The 21731-nt window shown below is 44.7% G+C and overlaps 1 protein-coding gene across 3 annotated transcripts in view; it reads right to left on the bottom strand.

Moving 5' to 3' along the window:
* Positions 1–21731, bottom strand: part of SHPRH (SNF2 histone linker PHD RING helicase) — a 299247-nt gene that overhangs the window by 180761 nt on the left and 96755 nt on the right. For all 3 annotated transcript variants that reach the window (XM_033937312.1, XM_033937311.1, XM_033937310.1), the window contains 2 exons: positions 17627–18268; positions 8042–8293 (listed from right to left, as the gene is read on the bottom strand). In XM_033937312.1, the coding sequence (XP_033793203.1) occupies positions 8042–8293; positions 17627–18268 (894 nt within the window). The remainder of the gene's footprint in view (positions 1–8041; positions 8294–17626; positions 18269–21731) is intronic.

Raw genomic sequence — 21731 nt, 5'->3', positions numbered from 1 at the left:
AAAAAGGGAATCCCCAGCCACTCTGGCAGTAAGGGAATCCTTTGTGAGGTACATGCGGCGGAGTACCCTGGCCACCGGCAACCACTGCCGACGAGACTCCCCCACCACTCCGGCCTGCACAACGCTTACACAGGCCGGCCATGAATACCTCGTATCATAGAAACATAGAGTATGACGGCAGAAAAGGGCCGTCGGCCCAACAAGTCTGCCCACTCGAAGAACCCTCCCTCAACAAGAACCCTCCCTCTAAGAATTTCCCGGAGCGAACCCACTCCAAGAACCCTTCCTTAACAAGAACCCTCTTTTTAAGCATTTCCCCGGAGCGAACCTACATGTTTATCCCATCGTCCCTTGAAGTCGAGTGCGTTACTGGCCTCAACTATTTGACGTGGAAGACCATTCCATCGATCAACCACTCTTTCGGTGAAGAAGTATTTCCTGATGTCATCATTAAATCTCCCACCCTTGAGTTTGAGCGGATGCCCTCTGGTTGCCATGGGCCCCGTAAGGAAGAAGATATTTTCCTCCACCTCAATACGGCCCGTAAGATATTTGAATGTCTCTATCATGTCACTCCTTTCTCTATGTTCTTCGAAAGAATATAACTGCAACCTGCTTAGACGTTCTTCATATGGGAGATCCTTAAGTCCTGAGACCAACTTAGTGGCTATACGCTGAACCGACTCCATTCTCTTCACATCCTTTTGATAATGTGGCCTCCAAAACTGAACACAGTACTCCAGATGAGGTCTCACCATCGACCTGTACAATGGCATTATGACTTCAGGCTTACAGCTGATAAAACTTCTCCGGATGCAACCTAGCATTTGTCTAGCCTTGGTTGAAGCTTTCTCCACCTGATTGGCAGTTTTCATATCTTCACTTATGATTACACCCAGGTCTCATTCTGCGATGGTTCTTGTTAAGTTTTCACCATTCAGGGTGTATGTTCTGCAGGGGTTATTGCTACCAAGGTACATCACCTTATACTTTTTGGCATTAAAACTCAGTTGCCAAGTATTAGACTATTGTTCCAGTAAAAGTAGGTCCTGCCTCATAGTGTCTGACATGGTTGCGCTATCGGGCTCGATTGTGCTGCCCACAATGTTGCATAGTTTAGCATCTTCCACAAATAACAGAATTTTACCTCGAAGTCCCTGAGCTAGATCCCTTACAAAGATATTAAATAGTATCGGACCCAAAACGGAGCCCTGTGGCACTCCACTGGTCACTTCCGACATTTCCGAGGGAGTACCATTTATTACCATCCTCTGAAGTCTGCCACTAAGCCAGTCTTTAACCCATGCAGTCTCCCACACCCATCGTATTCATCTTGTTTAATAACCTACGGTGTGGGACACTATCAAAAGCCTTACTGGAGTCTAAATACACGATATCCAGGAATTGTCCCCCATCCAGTTGTTTCGTTACCCAGTCAAAGAAGCTTATCAGATTGGTTTGACAAGACCTTCCCTTTGTAAATCCATGATGGTGGGGATCCCTCAGTCTTTCGTCATCCAGAAACGTATCCAATCTGTTTTTAATCAATGTTTCCATAAGTTTACACACTATTGATGTGAGACTCACCGGTCTGTAATTTTCAGCCTCCAACCTGCTTCCCATTTTGTGAAACGGAATGACGTTAGCAGTTTTCCAATCCAAGGGGACTTTTCCCTTGCTTAGGTAAAGATTGAAAAGCGCAGCTAACAGTTCCGCCAGAACATCTCTTAATTCCCTAAGTACTCTGGGGTGTAGATTATCCGGCCCCATGGCTTTGTTTACTTTTAGCTTTGATAATTCGTGATAGATGTTGCTCTCGGTGAATTCAAAATCTTGGAATGGGTCCTCCGAGCACCCTCTTTGTCTGTAGCTGCAGTTCGAATCCCGGCGCTTTACGGGTAAAGACTGAGCAGAAGTAGCTGTTGAATAGTTCAGCTTTATCTGAGTCTGAATCTACAAAGTTACCGTCGGGTTTCCTTAGGCGCAGAATCCCGCCTGTGTTCTTTCTTCTGTCGCTAACATATTTGAAAAAGGATTTATCCCCTTTTTTAACCTGCCTAGCTATATTTTCTTCCATCTGGAGTTTGGCATCCCTGTCTGCTGTTTTAACAGTTCTGGATTTTACCAGATAGGTTTCTTTGGCACCTGGGCAGCCAAAATCCATGCAAGACTTACACCCTTAATGGCGAGATCCTAACAAGAACTGAAGCAGAATGAGACTTAGGGGTGATCGTCAGTGAGAACATGAAGACTGCCAATCAAGTAGAGCAAGCTTCATCCAAGGCAAGGCAAATCATAGGTTGCATACGCAGGAGTTTCATCAACCGTAAGCCTGAAGTCATTATGCCATTGTATCTGGAGGCCACATTACCGTAAGGATGTGCTGAGAATGGAGTCGATCCAGAGAATGGCCATCTGGATGGTCTCGGAACTCAAGGATCTCCCGTACGAGGAACGGCTGGATAAGTTGCAGCTGTACTCACTCGAGGAACACAGAGAGTGGGGTGACATGATCGAGACATTCAAGTATCTCACGGGCCGCATCGAGGTGGAAGAAGATATCTTCTTTTTCAAGGGTTCCGCGGCAACAAGGGAGCATCCGTGGAAAATCAGGGGCGGGAAACTGCACGGGGACACCAGGAAATTCTTTTTCACTGAAAGGGTGGTTGATCGCTGGAATAGTCTTCCACTTCAGGTTATTGAGGCCAGCAGCGTGCCTGATTTTAAGGCCAAATGGGATAGACACGTGGGATCTATTCACAGAGAAAGGTAGGGGAGGGTCATTGGGGTGGGCAGACTAGATGGGCCGTGGACCTTATCTGCCATCTATTTCTATGTTTCTATGTTGTGATTGTTTGTAGGATAAAAATGCTTTTTTCTTTTGCTTTACTAGTTCAGAGATCTCCGTGGAGAACCATTGGGGTCTATTATTTCTCCGTCATTTACTCATGGTTTTTATTTAGAGTTTGGTTGCTTCTTGCAGGGTGGATTTCAGATTTGACCATAGTACCTCCACACTGTCCGTCATGCCCTGATTTTGCAGTGCCTCATAGACAAAATCTCCCATGCTCTGGAAGTTAGTTCCCTTAAAATTTAGAACCTTTGTCGATGTATTTGACCTAGTAACTCCCTTCTTGAGGTGAAACCACACCATGTTGTGGTCACTGGAGGCCAAAGCATCTACTACTGAAACTTCTGTGACACTGTTTCCATTAGCGAGTATTAGGTCCAGAATCGCCTGATCCCTGGTGGGTTCCAATACCATTTGTTTGAGGCTTGCTCCCCGCATAGAGGCCAGTAGCCTCTTACTGCCGCTGGTCGTAGCAGAAAGTTTGTTCCATTCTACATCAGGCATATTGAAGTCCCCCAACAGCACTGTGTCTCCAAGCAGAGTGATGGTTTCGATGTCTGCAACTAATTCTTTGTCTATGTTGTCCAGTTGCTTTGGGGGTCTGTAAACAACACCAAGATATAGGCATTTGTTGTTGCCCCTGGCAAGATTCACTCAGAGGGATTCTCCCGTAAACTTGAATTCCGTGATCCTAGTAATTTTGATATCCTCTCTAATGTATAGTGCTACTCCTCCTCCTGTTTTGCCTACTATGTCCCGACGGAGCAAATTATATCCTGGTATAGCCATATCCCATCCATGGGACTCTGAGAACCAGGTTTCTGTTATCACCACCACATCTAGGTCGGCATTTCTCATTTCTGTTTTCAGCTCTAGAATTTTATTGCCCAAACTACGTGCATTAACATACATGGCTGTCCAATCTTTATGCTTTTCCGGAGATTTTCCCGTTTGAGTTAGTTTGTCCCCCTTAGTATTGTTTTTGATGCAATTACTTACCTCAGTATTGTATTTGACGCAAGTACTTACCACAGACTCAAAGATGGAGTTATTTACCCCATTAGGATGAGAATGGGTCCTTTCCCCCAGCTCACCTAGTTTAAAGTCTTCCGGAGTAGGCGAGCCAGACGTCGTCCAAAGACGTTCTTCCCTCTTCTGGTCAGGTGTAGCCCGTCTGATCCCTGTAGTCCTTGAAGTGCCTCTCCGTGGTCCAGGAAGCCGAAGTTCATCTCTTTGCACCATCCGCGTAGCCACTTGTTTGTCCTCTGGTACATTCTTCCCTAGATCTCCCCTTGTCTCTCACTGGAAGGATGGAGAAGACCACCTGTGCTTCCATCTGCTTTAGCTTCAAATCCAGGGCATTGAAGTCTTCAGGTATCTTCTCTGGGGAGTTCCTGGCGGTGTCGTTCGTCCCAACGTGGATAAGAAGAATCGGGTAGTAGTCTTGGGGCTTGATAAATCTTCCTAAGCATGCGGTCACATCCCGGATCCTGGCTCCTGGCAGGCAGCAAACTTCTCTTGATTGTGGATCTGATCTACAAACTGGTCTCTCGGTGCCCCGCAGCAGGGAGTTCCCAGTGACAACCACTCTGCGCTTCTTGGGGGTGTGCTGATCCGTATTTTCTGGAGCTGGGGTCTTTGCTGCTACTGGAGCTGGGGGTCTTCCGCTGGGCCTCAAAATCACACTCCTGGAAGTCCTAAGTTCTGCTGGTAGGTATTTCCTGTAGCATCTGGAATCTGTTCCTCAAGGTGATCTGTGGGGTCGATGTAAGGCTGCTGTGCTTGCTTGAAGAAGAAGGGGATTGCCTTCTATGTTTGCTTGCAGAGGTTTCTGGAGCACAATGAGCATTTTTTCCCCTTAAAAGTGCTCATTGTGTTGAAAAACACCCTAGCTGTAATAAAAGTGCCAGTTAGATGAGAAAAAAACAATACAAATGGCAGTTTTAAAGGGAATTGAGCCCTTTAGACCGGCACACCTCAGGATTTTTATTTTTTCACTTACTCAGAACAGACTCCACGACTCTCAAAGCTGGAGGGCTGACCAACCAGGGGGCCAGGCCGCTGGCTGAGGCACCTCTACAAAAATGTGGGGAGGTGGGGGAGGGACCTAGCACGAGACCTGCCGAGTTTAACACACCCGAGGTCGGACGGATCCCCAAACAGGACCCATCCAAGCTCTGTCAAGCACAAAAGGGGAACCCAGAAGTCCAAAACAAAATTCCAACAATACTAAGAGGGGAGCCGAATTAGTCTTCCCACCTGCTTTAACGGAGACTGAGGAAGACAGAGTTGCTGGGCAGATTCTAGCTTGATATACAAGTTTGTGCTCAGTCTCCACCTGCTGGTAGAAGTGAGGCATATAACGCATTCGTAAGGACTATACCAGTCTACCAAGCAAAACAGAATACCTTTTTTTCACTTTATTTTTAGAGACCTTTATTGAAATCTCAAAGCAAAATATACAAGTTTACAAATACTGATGCAAAACACAGAAATGGCTAATACAGCAAAAGATATCCCATATAAATGTAGTTCATATATCTGATGCGAAACACAACAAAAAGATATAGCAAACAAAGTATAGATATTGCTTACTATCTACTAACTACATACAAACACAATATTAAGGCTACTCAATGGAAACAGATCTTGGAAAACCATAGATAACATAGGATGCTTCATAAGATAAAAAAAGAGAGAGAGTCCACATAAACATCTCACCAGAACTCCCTTATAGGATATGGTGAGCCCCCAAAGCACACTATACCGACCTGTCTACAACCCCAATAGCCCTTATGGCTGCAGGTGGCACCTATAAGGCAGTACATTAGGGTTTGGGGGAGGTTCTGGTGGGCTCACATTTTCCACCATGAATGTAGTGGTTAGAGTGGCTTATAGGCCTGGGTCCTCCTCTCTATGGTTCACTAGCCTACCTTCCCAGGTTATTTAAGAGACCTGTATGCAGCTCTATTAGGCTTTCCTATACTAGGTGCTGATGTTCTGGAGACAGGTATGTATGTTTTTATTCCGATCTTTGCTGGGGTGTGAGGTCAGTGAACACTGGGGGAATGTTTGGGCATCTTTACTTTGTCTCTGCAGTAGTTATCTGGTCACTGTTTTTACATCATCTAAGTCACAACATTTAAGTTCCATCCAGGAAATCTCATAAAACCTTCGATTATCCCTGCAGGATGACTAAGTCTAGGTCGGCCCTCATCTTGCCCTAACCACTCCTCCAGATACACCCCCTTTTAGCTCTGGGTGCACAGCGGCATTCAGAGGCCTAAAAGGTCCCTGGATACATCCAAAAAAAAGGTTTGATTATCAGCACTTGGACAACCTGTCTTTTAGGTCATCTAAGTGCCAACTAGGCGGGTTTTTAGATGTTAAGTTTTGATTATGAGTCCCATAGGTTCAGCCAGGCACTTGTGACTAAGACTGGCCACTGCTTGAAACAGGATACTGAGCCACATGGACTACTAGTCTGGCATGTTCTTATCCTATACCTCCAACAGGGTTGCTATAGCATCTGTGGGTCTGCCCTACCAACTAAGGATCCATCCTACTGGGGCTAGATCACTAATTTGACTTGAGGGTCACTCTAAGTAGTATTAACTAGTTGGCACCAGGTTAGCATGTCGATTAAAAGTAACGAAGACTGAATACATTATAGTGACTTGTGACTGTCAAATGCATGCACTTGACAGTCAGACCCAAAGAAAAACATTTCTTAGTAAAGATCTTAAAAAAAAAAAAAAAGAAACAGATGGCCTTTGACAGAAGTGTGATTACAAGAATACTCATCTCAGATGCCATTTTGTTGAGGAATTAAGGCCTAGTGTTTGTCTTTTTTAACAATTTATTTTGTTAAGTTGTATTTGGTTTTATATGTTACTAGTGTTTAAGCCCGTTACATTAACGGGGTCCTAGAATATATGACTGGCTGTCTGTCTTTATTTATGTCTCTCTCCCTGCTCCTGTCTCTTTCTTCCTTTCTTTCTGTCTCTCTCCCTCCTGCAATTTTTCCCTAGCCTCCTTTGTCTGTCTGTATTTTTTTCTGTCTCTCCCCTCCCCCCCCCCACTTTCCTTTGCAGAAGCAGCAGTGATATTTCCCTTCCCCTCCAAATCCCTGTGTAGTAGTAGCAGCATTTCCCCCCACCACCACCCCATTCCCTTCTCTTCCCCCCCTCCCCCACTTTCCTTTGCAGAAGCAGCAGCGGTATTTCCCTTCCCCTCCAGGTCCCTGCTGAAGCAGAAGAAGCATTTTCCCCCACACCCCATTCCCTTCTCTTACCGTGAGCTGCCCTGCTCCGTTCGGCCCCTCCCACTTCCTTTCCAGCGTGCTGGCCTGCTGTGGCTGAAGGTTTTTTTTCGGCGGCTCTTCTCACGATCCCCGTGGTGGCAGTTCCTCCTGTTCAAAGCGGCCTGCTGAGGTTCGCGGCCGGCTGTAACGAACCTCGCAGGCCGCTCTCCAACTTGGTAGCATGTTCCCTCAGACGCGATTACGTCAGAGGGAACGTGCTACCATGTGGAGAGCGGCCTGCGAGGTTCGTTACAGCCGGCCGCGAACCTCAGCAGGCCGCTTTGAACAGGAGCGGTAACGTTTTTTGCGGGAAGGGGGGAGTCTAGTAAGTACACAGGGCCGAACGCAAGAGGAGCCGCCACCGCGAAAAACCCCAGCGAGACCGCGAGTGTGGGGCCGTTGCAAAGAGCTGACTTCTGCAGCGCCGTAGTCAATTTTGTTTTGAATGTGTGAGCAAGCAGTGAGTTTTTTTTTCCTGCAGGAGTGTATGAGCGGTAGTGGTTGTTGCGGGAGAGGAGGGGGTAGTTGGAATTTGTCAGCTTCGCGTGGGGCCGTAGTAAGCGCGGGGCATGCTGCAGTCTTGGCGGCCACGGACATACGGATCACGGAAGCACGCCGATAAGACTGCGCATGCGTCGCCTACGGTTTTATTATATAGATATTAGTTTGGGGGGCTTTTTTGTTTATTTTACTTTTATGTGTTTTATTGTAACCTGCTTAGATTTTTGGGATATGCAGGCTATAAGTTTGATAGATAAATATTGCAAGGACAAATTACAGCATGTTGTGAGATAGACATGTAAGATCCTTTTGGTTCATCAGAGAGAAAAGGCTATGAAAACTTCTTCTCAGTTCAGTGACTTGACTAAGCTGTAAGGTTGCCTAACCTTTGCAGTGGTGCATTCTACCATCTGTGCTTCATCCAGGCATATCCTCCACCACTCCACTGCAACCAAAGGGCTGGGGATTGCCATGTATCGTTTGTGGTTCCTAAAGCGTCTCCCATCTTCACTGTTGCTATGAGGAATATCTACATAGTTTAGTTCTGTGCGCAGGACATCGTATGTTGTGATGACAACATCCTGCTCTGCCAACATGTGAGGCTGCAGGAAGCCATGCTTCTTCACCCCTTGATACACCTACAAAAGAAAACAAAACAGACCTCAATTCACCTCCTAAGTTTACTTTTTTAATCTTGAGCTGTGGTGACCAACATGTGGTGTGAAAGCCTCTTGAAGTCCATGAGACCTTACAAAAAGTACAACGAACACAGAGAACAGAGAAAGTTGTTTCATATTGGAAGGAGACAGGGAGGAGAGAGAGCTATTTGTAGGGCCTGGCATGAAGGGAATTAAAAAAAAAAAAAAAAGATTCCTTGTGCTAGGGTGAAAATATGGAATTTGCTGGTAGGGCAGTTAAGAAAATGTGCTGATAGCAGATGTTTGTTAATGCTTTTTTATAGGGTCTGTATCCTGATTGAAGATTAACTGTGAACTTAAATGTTGAGATTTGTCTTTTTATTGTATTGTTTTTAGGCATTATGTATGTGAATATACTGTAAACCGCCTAGGAATTAGACAGTATAGAAATTTTAAAAATAAATATGAGCATAGGGTCTGGCTGTGTGAAAGAAGAGAAAGGAAGATAACGAATGCTGGTGGGGTCAGGCTTAGTGCTCAAAAGAAAAGAGTGGTGAAGACACACTGGTGGTCCATACAGCCCAAAAGACTGAGAGCTTTTGACCTAGAAGATAAGCAGCAACCTCTACAAACTATTTCCAACAAATGTATCAATTATAAAATCATTCAGGAGAGGAACAAATTCAAATGCAAATATCCTTGCTTATTATTTGTAGGCTCCAGTTTACAGTTATGAAAACATGGTCATTAAAGAGCCCTTTTACTAAACTATGCTAACCGGTAGTGCTGTCCGATTCAGGAAAAAAAATTTTGATTCGATTCAGCCAATTTAATTAATTTTTTGATTTAATTTTCCTAACCAATTGGGTGTTTTTTTCAAACATCCTGGTGGGTTTATTTTATAGCCTCTTCACCCCCTTTGCCCTCTCCTGCCCACATTGGCGCTTTGGTGTAAACAAACAAAAAGGACTTTTCCTCTCTCTGTTAAATCCTAGCTCACGTTCACAGTCTAACACCAGCTCTAGTAGGATACACAGTTCAAATCTGACATATTGTAATCACAAAACAGAAAATAAAATTATTCTTTCTACCTTTTGTTGTCTGGTCATTATTCAAATTATGTTTGCCCCAGGTTCTGCTTGTCTTCTGATAACTCGCTTGCCAAGGTCTCCTGTCCATTTGTCGTTTCCTTCTTTCTCTATGCTAACCATCCATCTTTAATCTCTGTCCTCCCCTTCCATTTCCTTTCCCTCCCCCGGAGGTCTGGCATCTTCCCTTTTTCATCTCCATCCCCGCAGCTGCAGCGATGGACCCCACCATTGCCAGATCTCAACTACCCTTTCATCCAACATCTCTCCCTCCTTCCCCACCACCCCAGGGTCCACCAGCTCTCCCTTTCTCTTCCCAACTACCCTCCTATCCAGTATCTGTATCCCTCACCCCCTCCACACCATCCCTTGTGTCCAAATTTTCTCCCTTTCTGTTCCTTCCCTCCCTAAATCCCATTGTCCACCATCTCTCTCCCTCTCTTCTGTTTTTAGACCCATTTCTTCCCCTCTTCCTTACTCCCCCAGTCCGGTATATGCACATCTCTTTGAACCCCCCCTTCCCTCCCTCCATATACTTCTACACCAGGTCCCCCTTTTCCAGAAGGCCACCCTCTCCTGAAGGCTGCATATTCCCCCCCTTCTTTGCAGAATCATCCAGCTTCCCCCCCTGGCCTCCCGGTCTTAGTTTCAGCTAATTACAGCAGCCTGCGGAGAGGATCGCCGGTGCTGTAATGATCTTTGCAGGCTGCCATTGGCCTCTGCAGCATAATCCCTCTGGCGCGATCCTGTCCCTCCTCTGATGTCTGGGGCATGATCGCGGCAGAGGGAAAGTGCTGCTGAGGAAGACGGCAGCCTACAAGGATCATTACAGCACCAGCGAGCCTCTCTGCAGACTGCTGTAATTAGCTGAAACTAAGACCAGGAGGCCAGGGGGGAAGCTGGAGGATGCTGCAAAGAACACCTAAGCACTGCAGCACTTCCTGGCTGACCCTCCCCACTTACCCCTAAAGGGGGAGTGGTAGCGGCAGTGGATGGCCAGCAAGAGGCAGCGCTGCCGCTCCTGATTTAGGAGACCTGAAGGCATGAGGAGGAGGGTTGGTCACCAAATTGGCGAGGCCAATTTTTTTAAAAAAACGAATTGATTCACCTGAAGTGAATTGGTTTGAAACAGAAATCGGGCAGAACTAGTAGCACGTGCTTACCACAGCTTAAAATGGCTTACCACGGAACACACTTAGGCATCCTGCAGTAAGATCTAAATCAGCATTTGCTAACCATGTGCTAAAAATGTTTTTGAAATTTCAATTGCAGGGGTGGAGGAGTGGGTATTCCTATGCTAATTATTTAGTGCAACTATGGGATTTGATATGCTATCTTTCTGTGGTTACAATCAAAGCGGTTTACAAACTATATACAGGTATTTATTTTGTAATGGCAATAGAAGATTATTACATCAGTCATTACCACCTACAAAATAGATATTGGTAAGTGTTCACATATGTAAGAAACCCCCAAAAGCACCTATTTGATAAAGACAATGTAAATGCTTTTCTCTATTTATACCACTGGTTTCCAAATCTGACTTATGGGATCCCCCTACCTCAGGGGTCTCCAACCCCCGGTCTGCAGCTCACCACGAGAGAACTGTCAGCAAAGGGCATCTCTTTCCCTTGTCATGCCATCTTCCTCAACTTCACGGGTGCTCTTCAGAGTTTTCTGTTTGAGTGTCTGGATGTGCAAACATTCTCACAAGTCCCGTGCGACTGCCCCAAAGCTTCTCCTCTGACGCACTTCCTGTTTCTGCCTGGGCGGCTTGCGTCAGAGGAGAAGCTTTGGGGCAGTCGCACAGGACTTGTGAGAATGTTGCCGTGTCTAGACACTCAGAAAGAGAAAACTCTGAAGAGCACCCACAAAGATGAGGGGAAGGGAGAAAGGTGGCCCAATAAGGGAAAAAAGTTCAGTGGCACTGAAGAGAAATGGAGGGAAAAGGGGAAGGGTAACAGACGATGAAAGGGAGAGAGCAGACTCTGAAGAGAAGTGGAGAGTGAGGGAGGAGAAGAGGCTGGATGGAAGTGGGGAGGGGAGAAGATGCTGGTTGGAAGGGGAGAGAGGGGAACAGACGCTGAAAGTAGAGGGAGAGGGAGCAGATGCTAGAAGGAAGTGGGGAGGAGAGAAAAGGGAGCAGACGCTGGTTGGAAGGGGAGAGAGAGGGGGGAACAGACACTGAAAGTGGAGAGAGAGGGAGCAGACGCTAGAAGGAAGTGGGGAGGAGAGAAAGGGGAACAGACGCTAGTTGAAAGGTGAGAAAGAGAGGGGAACAGACGCTGAAAGTGGAGAGAAAGGGAGCAGATGCTAAAAGGAAGTGGGGAGGAGAGAATGGGGAGCAGATGCTGGATGGGAGGAGATAGAGAGAGGGGAACAGACGCTAGATGGGAGAGGATGGAGAGGGGAGCAGACTCTGGAAGGACGTGGAGAGGAAAGGAGAGAGCGAGCACATACTGGATGGAAGGAGGGAATAAAGAAAGAGCACATGCTGGATTGGGGGAAGAGGATAGATTTAGTGAGATACTGGAAGGGGTGAGGGAAAGAGGTGGCAAGCTGTAGGTAGACACAATGAAAGGGAAATTGAGGACTGGAGAGTAAATAGACAAGAGGTAGAAAACAAATTGATAAGGAACAGCAGAAAAGAGAAAGAATGGAGAGGAGAGAGAGAGAGAGATAAAAGATACTGGAGCATTGGGGAGGGGGAGGAGACAGATACCAGATCTGAAGGGAGGAAAGGAGGAGAGAGATGCTAAAAACCACCTGGAGGAGGGAGTGAGAGATGGAAGGGAAGAAGACAGAGATGTCAGACCATGGGGAAGCGGAGGGAAGAAAATAGACGCTAGACCAATTGGGGGAGGGGGGGTGGAGGAACAGACAGTTTCTGGTAGAGGCATAGAAATAAAGCAGATGCCCTATGGAAGAAGCAGAGAGAAGGTAGACAGTGGATGGAAGGAAGAGAATGACAAGAAGATGAGGAAAGCAGAAACAACAAAGGTAGAAATTTCTATTTCTTTTTTTTTTTTTTTACTAGAAATGTAATGTATATTGTGTATAAAACTGTCCTACGAACTTCCCCCCCCACCAGTACCTGGAAAAATTTGCTTCTATAAAAGCGTTCCTGGGTATCAAAAAGGTTGGGAACAACTGCCCTACCCCAATCTAATTTTTAGGATATCTACAATGAAAATTCATGAGATAGATTGCATGCATTGCCTCAGTTCATATATGTTCATTCATTGTGGATATCCTAAAATCTGACTGATTGTGGGGTTCTCTAGAACAGGTTTGGGAACCACTGATTTATACAATACTCACTCACATACAACCCCAATAGCTTACAAATGCCAATCCACAAATTTACACATACTCTAAAGCAGGGGTCCCAAAGTCCCTCCTTGAGGGCCGAATCCAGTCGGGTTTTCAGGATTTCTCCAATGAATATGCATGAGATCTATGTGCATGCACTGCTTTCAATGCATATTCATTGGGGAAATCCTGAAAACCCGACTAGATTCGGCCCTCAAGGAGGGACTTTGGGGACCCCTGCTCTAAAGGGATCGTGGATGACCCTCAGGCACCAGTTATGAGTCCATTATGGATTTGGTTCTGATGTACCAAGTGCACTTCTTTTGAGATATGTGATCTGCAAAAATAGCTAATGCAGACCCAAACAAGTTGATGATAAAAACTATTCTCACTGGAAGACCAAACCCTGGCAATTCTTAAAGAGCCTAATAAGTGGGGAAAGGAGGGGAGAAGAAACTAAACTAAACTAAAACTTAACTTTATATACTGAGTCTTTAACCAAAGGAAGCTTGATGCGGTTAACAATAAGATAAAAAATAAACTAAAGTAAAAGAGAATTAATTTTCAAAATGTTTAGCGAATAAAAAAGTTTTTAAAGATTTACGAAAAGATTGGAAGGAGCTGAGACACCTCGAAATTAAAGGAAGTTCATTCCATAATTGGGGAAATTTAAACGCCAGAGAAATGCTAAAATTCTTAACTCCTTGAATTCATTCCCTTCTGAGATGCCAGTGGGAAAAATAACCGCATGACAGATTCAAAAGCTTCTAGAAAACTGTAACATGGATTAATGTTTCTTGAGCCTGACTCTTGTCAGTGACATCACCCATATTGTGAGGACTTGCAATTCTGTTTGTCCTCAAATAATAGAAAGTGTGTACACATCACAACTTTGCCTCTGTCCTACTCAAAGCTATATATTCTACTGAACACCTAAATGCAGATTAAGTAAAAGTAGTGGCACATTTTCTGCATGCATACTTTTAACGAATGCACAAAGTCACACAAATTTATAAAAGCCACTTCTGTGTATAAACCAGGCTTTATATGCAGAAAAAGTTTTATGAAATCAGTCCCTGAAGGAACAGTTTCATTACTAAGCGCTGATAAAAGATTCTCAAAAAGGCTTTATAAGAGAAGCTTGTACAATAATCCAGAATAGGGCATAAATATTCCCACACAAATTTACACCTGTTTCAAGGAAGGTATAAAGCTGTGCATTATGGGCCTGATTCTGGAAGTAGCGCCTGCTGCATGTCAATCACCAGCAGGCGTTGTGTCCAGAATCATGTCTTTTTTTAACATAGGCACCTTAAATGTAGGCCAGCATTTTAAAGACCTATATTAAGGCGCTGGTCTCATACCAACGGAGGCAAAAGAGACGCCTACAGACACCTAAGGCCACTTCTGGTGCAAACCGCGTCCATGCTGGCCTTCGGCATCCATAGGCATCCCTATGCATCTCCGTAGGTGCGGGACAGGCACCTAAGAATGGTGAATGCATTTTTTTTTTAAATGTACGTTTTGATTGGTTCGTTAGATGGCAGTAGGATACCTACTGCCACCTAACTTCGGGACACCGTTTGGAGAATTTGGCCCTATATGGGGACTTCAACTACCCAGGGATAGACTGGAGTACGGGACACTCCAACTCCACGAGGGAAGCAGGATTCGTAGAAGCTGTGAGGGACTGCTTCATGGAGCAACTAGTCAAGGAACCGACACGAGGGGGTGCTACTCTTGACCTCATCCTTAACGGATCAGGGGGGCCTGCAAGAGGGGTAGAAGTGGGAGGAACACTAGGCAACAGTGATCACAACGTGATCAGATTCACATTAGAAAGGGGGTCACCCATAGTGGGGAGGACTGCAACGACTGCGCTCAACTTCAGGAAAGGGAACTATGTTGCTATGAGGAAAATGGTGGGGAGGAAGCTCAGGAACGGCTTTAGGATGGAGACTGTAGGGAGCGCCTGGACCCTTCTCAGGGATACACTGCAGGAAGCGCAAAAACTGTACATCCCCAGTTTCAGGAAAGGCCGCAAGAACAAGCGGTCAAAAGATCCAGTTTGGATGACACCTGAAGTAAAGAGGGCAATCAGTGACAAGAAAGTATCCTTCCGGAAATGGAAGAGGGATCCAACGGAGGAAAATCACCAGGAGCAAAGGAAATGCCAAAAGGAATGCCACCGAGAGGTTAGAAAAGCAAAAGGGAAATACGAGGAGGGGCTGGCCAGGGAGGCGAAAAACTTCAAGGCATTCTTCAGTTACGTAAAGGGGAAGCAACCAGTGAGAGAGGAGGTGGGGCCATTGGACGATGGGGATAGGAAGGGAGTGATTAAGGAGGATAAAGAGGTAGCTGAGAGGTTGAACACGTTCTTCTCGTCGGTCTTCACGAGCGAGGACACGTCCAATATACCGGACTCAGAGGAGCTCATGAGTGGGGAGCAGGCCAAAAGATTGGGGCATATAGAGGTAAGTCGGGAGGATGTCCTCAAGCAGATTGACAGACTGAAAAGCGGCAAATCACCGGGACCGAACGGGATCCACCCAAGGGTTCTAAAGGAACTAAGTCAGGAAATAGCGGGCGCAATCCAGCATGTTTGCAACCTATCCTTGAAAACTGGAGAGGTACCAGAGGACTGGAAACTGGCGAATGTCACACCTATCTTTAAGAAGGGATCGAGAGGTGACCCCGGGAACTACAGGCCGGTGAGCCTGATTTCAGTTATAGGGAAGATGGTGGAAGCAATGATCAAGGACAGCATTTGCGAGCACATCGAGAAAAATGGCCTACTGCGGACAAGCCAGCACGGATTCTGTAAGGGAAGGTCGTGCCTGACAAACCTTCTGTACTTCTTTGAGGGAATAAGCAGTCAGGTGGACAAAGGGGAACCCATAGACATCATTTACCTCGATTTTCAAAAGGCCTTTGACAAGGTGCCACATGAAAGGCTGCTTAGGAAGCTGTGGAACCACGGGGTGAGCGGGGATGTACACAGATGGATCAAGCACTGGCTGTCAGGTAGACTTCAGAGGGTCGGAGTAAAGGGCCAATATTCTGACTGGCGGGGAGTCACGAGCGGTGTGCCGCAGGGATCGGTGCTGGGGCCATTACTCTTCAACATATTTATCAATGACCTGGAAACGGAGGCAAAGTGTGAGGTTATAAAATTTGCAGACGATACCAAACTCTGCGCCAGAGTTAGGACCAGGGAGGAGTGTGAGGAACTGCAAAGGGACCTCGATAAGCTGGAGGACTGGGCAAACAAATGGCAAATGCGCTTTAACGTAGATAAATGCAAGGTCATGCACATAGGGAAAAAGAACCCGTTGTTCGAGTATAAAATGGGGGGGGAGATTGCTGGAAGACACCGGACTTGAGAGAGACTTGGGTGTGCTAGTGGATCCATCCATGAAACCATCCGCACAGTGTGCAACAGCCTCGAAGAAAGCCAACAGGATGCTGGGCATCATCAAGAGGGGCATATCAACCAGGACGCGGGAAGTCATCATGCCGCTGTATCGAGCGATGGTGCGCCCACATCTGGAATACTGCGTTCAATATTGGTCGCCGCACCTCAAGAAGGACATGGCAGTTCTTGAGAGAGTCCAAAGGAGGGCAACGAAACTGGTAAGAGGGCTGGAAAACTGTCCATATGCCGAGAGGCTGGATAAACTGGGGCTCTTCTCTCTGGAAAAGAGGAGGCTCAGGGGGGATATGATAGAGACCTTCAAAATACTTAGGGGCATAGAGAGGGTGGACAGGGACAGGTTCTTCAGACTAAAAGGGACGACAGGAACGAGGGGGCACTCAGAGAAACTGAAGGGAGATAGGTTCAAATCAAATGCAAGGAAGTTTTTCTTCACCCAAAGGGTCGTGGACAAATGGAATGCGCTCCCGGAGGAAGTGATCCGGCAGAGTACAGTACACCCTTCTCCCCCCCCGGACAAAACTTCTGGTTTCGGAGGGAAGAGAAGGGAAGCCGGCACGCACACGTTAGAGCCACGGAGCATAAGTTCGCTACGGGCTGAAATCTCCAAGCCGTTTTTTTTTTGTTTTTTTTTTATGTTCAGCAGCAGCAGATGACAGCTGGGCGGACCGCCCAGCTAAAAGGCCCTAGAGAGAACACTGGAGAGGAAGGCTGATCGGCCCGGTAGATCAGGACGGCAACACGAGTCTATCACGGGGTCCGGGATGGGCTTCGCGATCGACTCGCGTTGCCTTCCTGAGCTACTGGTTGATCGCGATCGACGTGTTGGGCACCCCTGCCTTAATCCTTCCAGGGGTCAACTGCTCAATTAGAGCAACTTTTTGTAACTTGGACATGACTGAAACAGGTCTAGATACAAATGCCGTTTTTAGACATGCACATTTCCTCCCATTTGAAAATCCATTTTGGACATCCTATTTATGGGCTCTCCCTAGTCCCGCCCAAAACCCTTGCTATTTGGATGAACTGTACTGTGAAACATCCAAAATTCTAATTTTTCAAAACCAGGATTTGGACATTTTAAGCAGATGGATTTTTTAAAGGTATTTTAAGGTATTTTGGAAATGAGCACCTTTCAGTTTAGCGGAGGAATGCAGACTGTTAGCTCAGACAATACCCAGAAGCCCTCACTGGCTCAAATTCGCACACCAAAACATACAGTTTTGACTGAAACCAGGTGATGACTTTCAGCTATAATTTCAGTTTCAGCCAAAAGCTTTCAGACAGCTTCAGCGGCAGTTTCAGTTAAAACTTAAAAAATCAGTTTTGGTCAACCTCTACTTACAACCCCAATCTCTGTGGAAACAAGGAGGATGTGTTTTGGTAACATTCTTGAAGTAAAAAGGGGGAAACTGACAGACCTAGAAGAAACAGTCTAATGAATTGCTAGTTTGCCTTTGCCCTTATTTTCACTTTTAAAAAGCTTAAAAAGTTTCTCACCAGTACCCGAAGAGAAGACGACCTCACATGTCTATTAATCTCATCTACCCATTGGTGGCAGATTGAGCTTGGAGAGATGATCAGAGTTGCCCCTGTGGAAACTGGCTTCATGGCCACAAGGCAATGTGGACAATAAAAGGGTTTGACCTTCAAATTCTCCTCCTTATAGTTCACACATTTTGCATGCTGCCACAAGTGACACTGTAAGCACTGCACACGGGCTTTGCAGTCCATCAAACCCAGCTCACCGCAGATACATTCAAAGCGATACTCAGAAGTATTAAATGGGAAAATGGAACTCGGCTTCATGTGGCATTCCTGAGAAGGTGATAGTTGGGTCTTTGCAGTGTCATCTGCTTTTATTTCAGCACCAGCCATATTTTGTGCCAGATCTATCATGGGCTGTTTCAGGCTGTTATTGGAAGACAGGAGAGTGTTTTCTAGCAAATCTGCAGCATCTACACATTTCATTCTATTGTGGAGCTCTTCATCAACAATTTCTTTCGTAGTGCTTTGTTCAGATTCTTTACTATTCTCTCTGTTGGTCATGCAATAGTAATGGTCCTCTACCTTGTTGTTCTTCTGTTTGGCTGCTTCTGGGACATTACTTTTTTTACAAGTCTTTGCTGAGCTCTTTGATATCTGTGAAAAACATAACCTAGTTTGAATCAAACAGCCTTTTTTTATTTCTTTATTCATTTTAAAGCCATAAGTAAGTGCAAAATAAAATACAATCATATAATTCTATAAAAGCATTTAAATACAATTACAATTATAGTCTATGACAAAAAGATTATCACCTCCCCATAATTATATCTAAGAACTACATTCTAATTGAGAATTGAAAAATACATTCCAACCCACCCTCCCACCCTGGACGTGTATGACCAAAGGGCATAATCAGCAATCACTCTTTGCAAAATTTTGTAAATAGCTCCCAAATCTTCAGAAACTTCTTATAATATCCCTGATGTATGGCCATATTATGTTCCATCTTAAAAACATGACAGAGAGATTCCCACCAAAAGGAATAGTTCAGTCTATCCCAGTTTTTCCAATTCCTTAGAATTAGATGTATGGCAACCCCTGTCATAATAAATAGAAGTTTATTATTATGGGATGATATTTGGCTTTTAGCTCTCATCATAGTGCCAAATCGCACAGTGTCATATGTTACTGCCACTGGATTTTCCATTACTTTGTTTACCTGATCCCAAATGGATTTCCAAAATTGAAGTATCAAGAGACAATAAAATAATAAATTATCTAATGTTCCAGGTTCGAGATGACAGTGCCAACACCTATTAGACTTGGAACTATCTAATTTCTGTAACTGAACTGGGGTCCAAACTGCTCTATGTAACAAAAAATCCAAGTTTGTCTCATAGATGCAGACACCGTACATCTCATCCTCCAAGTCCAAATTCGTGGCCATTGAGATGCAGTAATCTGATGCTTTATCTCAATGCTTCAGATATCACGAAGACCAGTTTTTGGTTTCTTATTCAAAAATCCAGATATTAATTTATACCACTGAGCAGCCTGGTGACCCAGAAAATCCGCCTGGAAGCACAGGAACGGCAAACTATACTGATTTTTAAGATTTTTTCAGTCAGGGAACCCCTCCTGAATGGCCTGCCTCAACTGCAACCACCTATAACTTTGAGTTTTAGCAATACCAAATTTTTGTTGCAGTCGTGAAAACTCAAGCAGCTTTCCGTCTGAAACTACATCGTCTAAAGTACATATGCCCGCCTTCATCCAGAACTTCCAGATGACCTTTAACCCGCCAATTTGAATCTTGGGGTTCAACCAAAGGGACTGACAAGTGGATTTATGAATTGGAATATCTGTTAAATTAGTAATAAATTTTAATGTCTTCCAAGTGTTCATTAAAAAACAACTACCCCAAACAAATAACCTTACCCATTTCTTACTCTTTTTGAAAATGACCAATTTTTTTATTTTATTTATTTATTTTTTTGTAAGTTCTTGATGTAATACATCTTGGATAATTCTTTTGTAATCCGCCTTGAACTGCAAGGTAATGGTGGAATAGAAATCCGTAATGTAATGTAATGTAAGGATTTTTTTTGTAAGGATACTAAAGCAATTCTTGCTGCTTTCCCCAGTCAAATAAATTTTGTCAGAATACTATTTAATTTTTTGTAAAAAGACCCATGAAAAAATACTGGTAACAAGTCTTTGCTGAGCTTTTTGATATCTGTGAAAAACATAACCTAGTTTGAATCAAACAGCCTTTTTCTATGAAGTCTCCATACATAAAATTCTTTAAGTGAACTAGTGTCTGACTGTGCTAGCAGTTCAGCTCTGCCAATGGATTGTAAGAAATTAGCAAAATACCTTTCTTTCACTTATCTGTTAAGGGAAAAGTGGGACTCTAGTTGGAGAAAAATGCATGTTCTAAGTCAAACATTATAATAAATGGGTTCATTTTTGGTTTTCCATTTCTCTAACAGCTGAATTACAACATGCCACAGTTTCCTATTATTTTGGGGTGGTGAAATTTCATATCATGTGGCTGCTAATGAAACAAAAGCCTGGAGAATGTATATCATAATAATTTCTCACAGTGATCTCTGTCACCAAACCCTACTTTACACTTTCTTATTGATGTACCACAACCTACGCTTTATTACGTCAATTGCCAATCTTCTACATTTTCTATATTGTTCTCCCAGGGAAGCTCAGAATGGTGTATAGGAATTTATTCAGATACTCAAGCATTTTTCCTTGTCTGTCCTGGGGGCTGCCCAGGGTCAAAAGGAGCAGCATGGGTTTGAACAGTACGGTATCAGGGTTCAAGAAGGGATTGGATGAATTCCTGAAGAAAAAAGGGATAGAAGGGTATAGATAGAGATCATTATACTGGTCCTGGACCTTATGGGCCGCCGCGTGAGCGGACTGCTGGGCAGGATGGATCCCCTGGTCTGACCCAGCAGAGGCACTGCTTATATTCTTATGTTCACAGAAGTCATCAAGCACTGAAGGAAAAAACTACTTATCCAATGTTTCACATTTTTATATCATTCAGCAGCAGCTTTCTAAAGTATTTTTATACAGTGAAATTACTTACCTGTAGCAGGTGTTCTCCAACGACAGCAGGCTAAATGTCAAGGGAACCCGGTAAAGTGCTTGGCTAGCTGTGCATTTGTGAGTGCCATTCTGCCTGACCCACGAGCTGTGGTCCCACAGTCCTACATTATAGCTTATAGAATACAACTCCAAGGGAAGGTGGGCGGGTATGTGAGAATATTCGGCCTACTGCTACAGGTAAGTAACTTTGCTTTCTCTGCGGACAAGCAGGCCTTACTTCTCACATCTAGGAATCCCTAGCTATCAGGCTCACTGAAAACAATGTTAGGTCAATAGGGGCTCGAAACATTGAAGCATGTTCAATAATTAACATGAGAAACAACCACATTCTAATATGGAGCTGCAGCATGGAATAAGGGGGGGAGTGGATTCTAGATACTGAACAATTTCTGGAGGACTGTCTAACCAAACTGGCTGTCACATCAGGAACTCTGTTCAAGACAGCAGTAAGATGTAAATGTGAATACAGAAGCCCACATCTCAGCCTTGCAAATCTCCTCTATGCAGGCTGATCTAAAATGGGCTATCAACGTCACCATGACTTTTACATTGTGATATCACCCCCAAGAGTTATCCCAGTCTGGGAATATGAAAAGGATATGCAATCTGCAAGCCAACTGAAGCTTATGTGTTTGCCAATGGCCACTTGCAACCAATTTGGGTCAAAGGAAACAAAAAGCTGGGTAGAATATCTATGGGTTTTAGTTCACTCCATGTAGAAGGCTAAGGCTTGCTTGCAATCTAAGGTATGTAGTACACTTTTGCCAGAATGAATATGAGGTTTGGGGAAAAAATGGAAGAACAATTGACTGAAATGGAATTCCATCACCGCCTTAGGAAGGAACTTCAGGTAAGTGTTGTAATGAAATTTAGTGTAAGGTAGATCAGCTACTAGACCCTGAAACTCACTGACTCTATGAGCTGAAGTGATTGCCATCAGTAAAACTACTCTCCAGGTCAAGGAACTTCAAATCAAGCGGCTCAAAAG

Source organism: Geotrypetes seraphini, chromosome 3 (assembly GCF_902459505.1).
Source record: "Geotrypetes seraphini chromosome 3, aGeoSer1.1, whole genome shotgun sequence".
NCBI classification, from domain to species: domain Eukaryota; kingdom Metazoa; phylum Chordata; class Amphibia; order Gymnophiona; family Dermophiidae; genus Geotrypetes; species Geotrypetes seraphini.
This window is presented reverse-complemented; position numbering and strand designations above follow the sequence as displayed.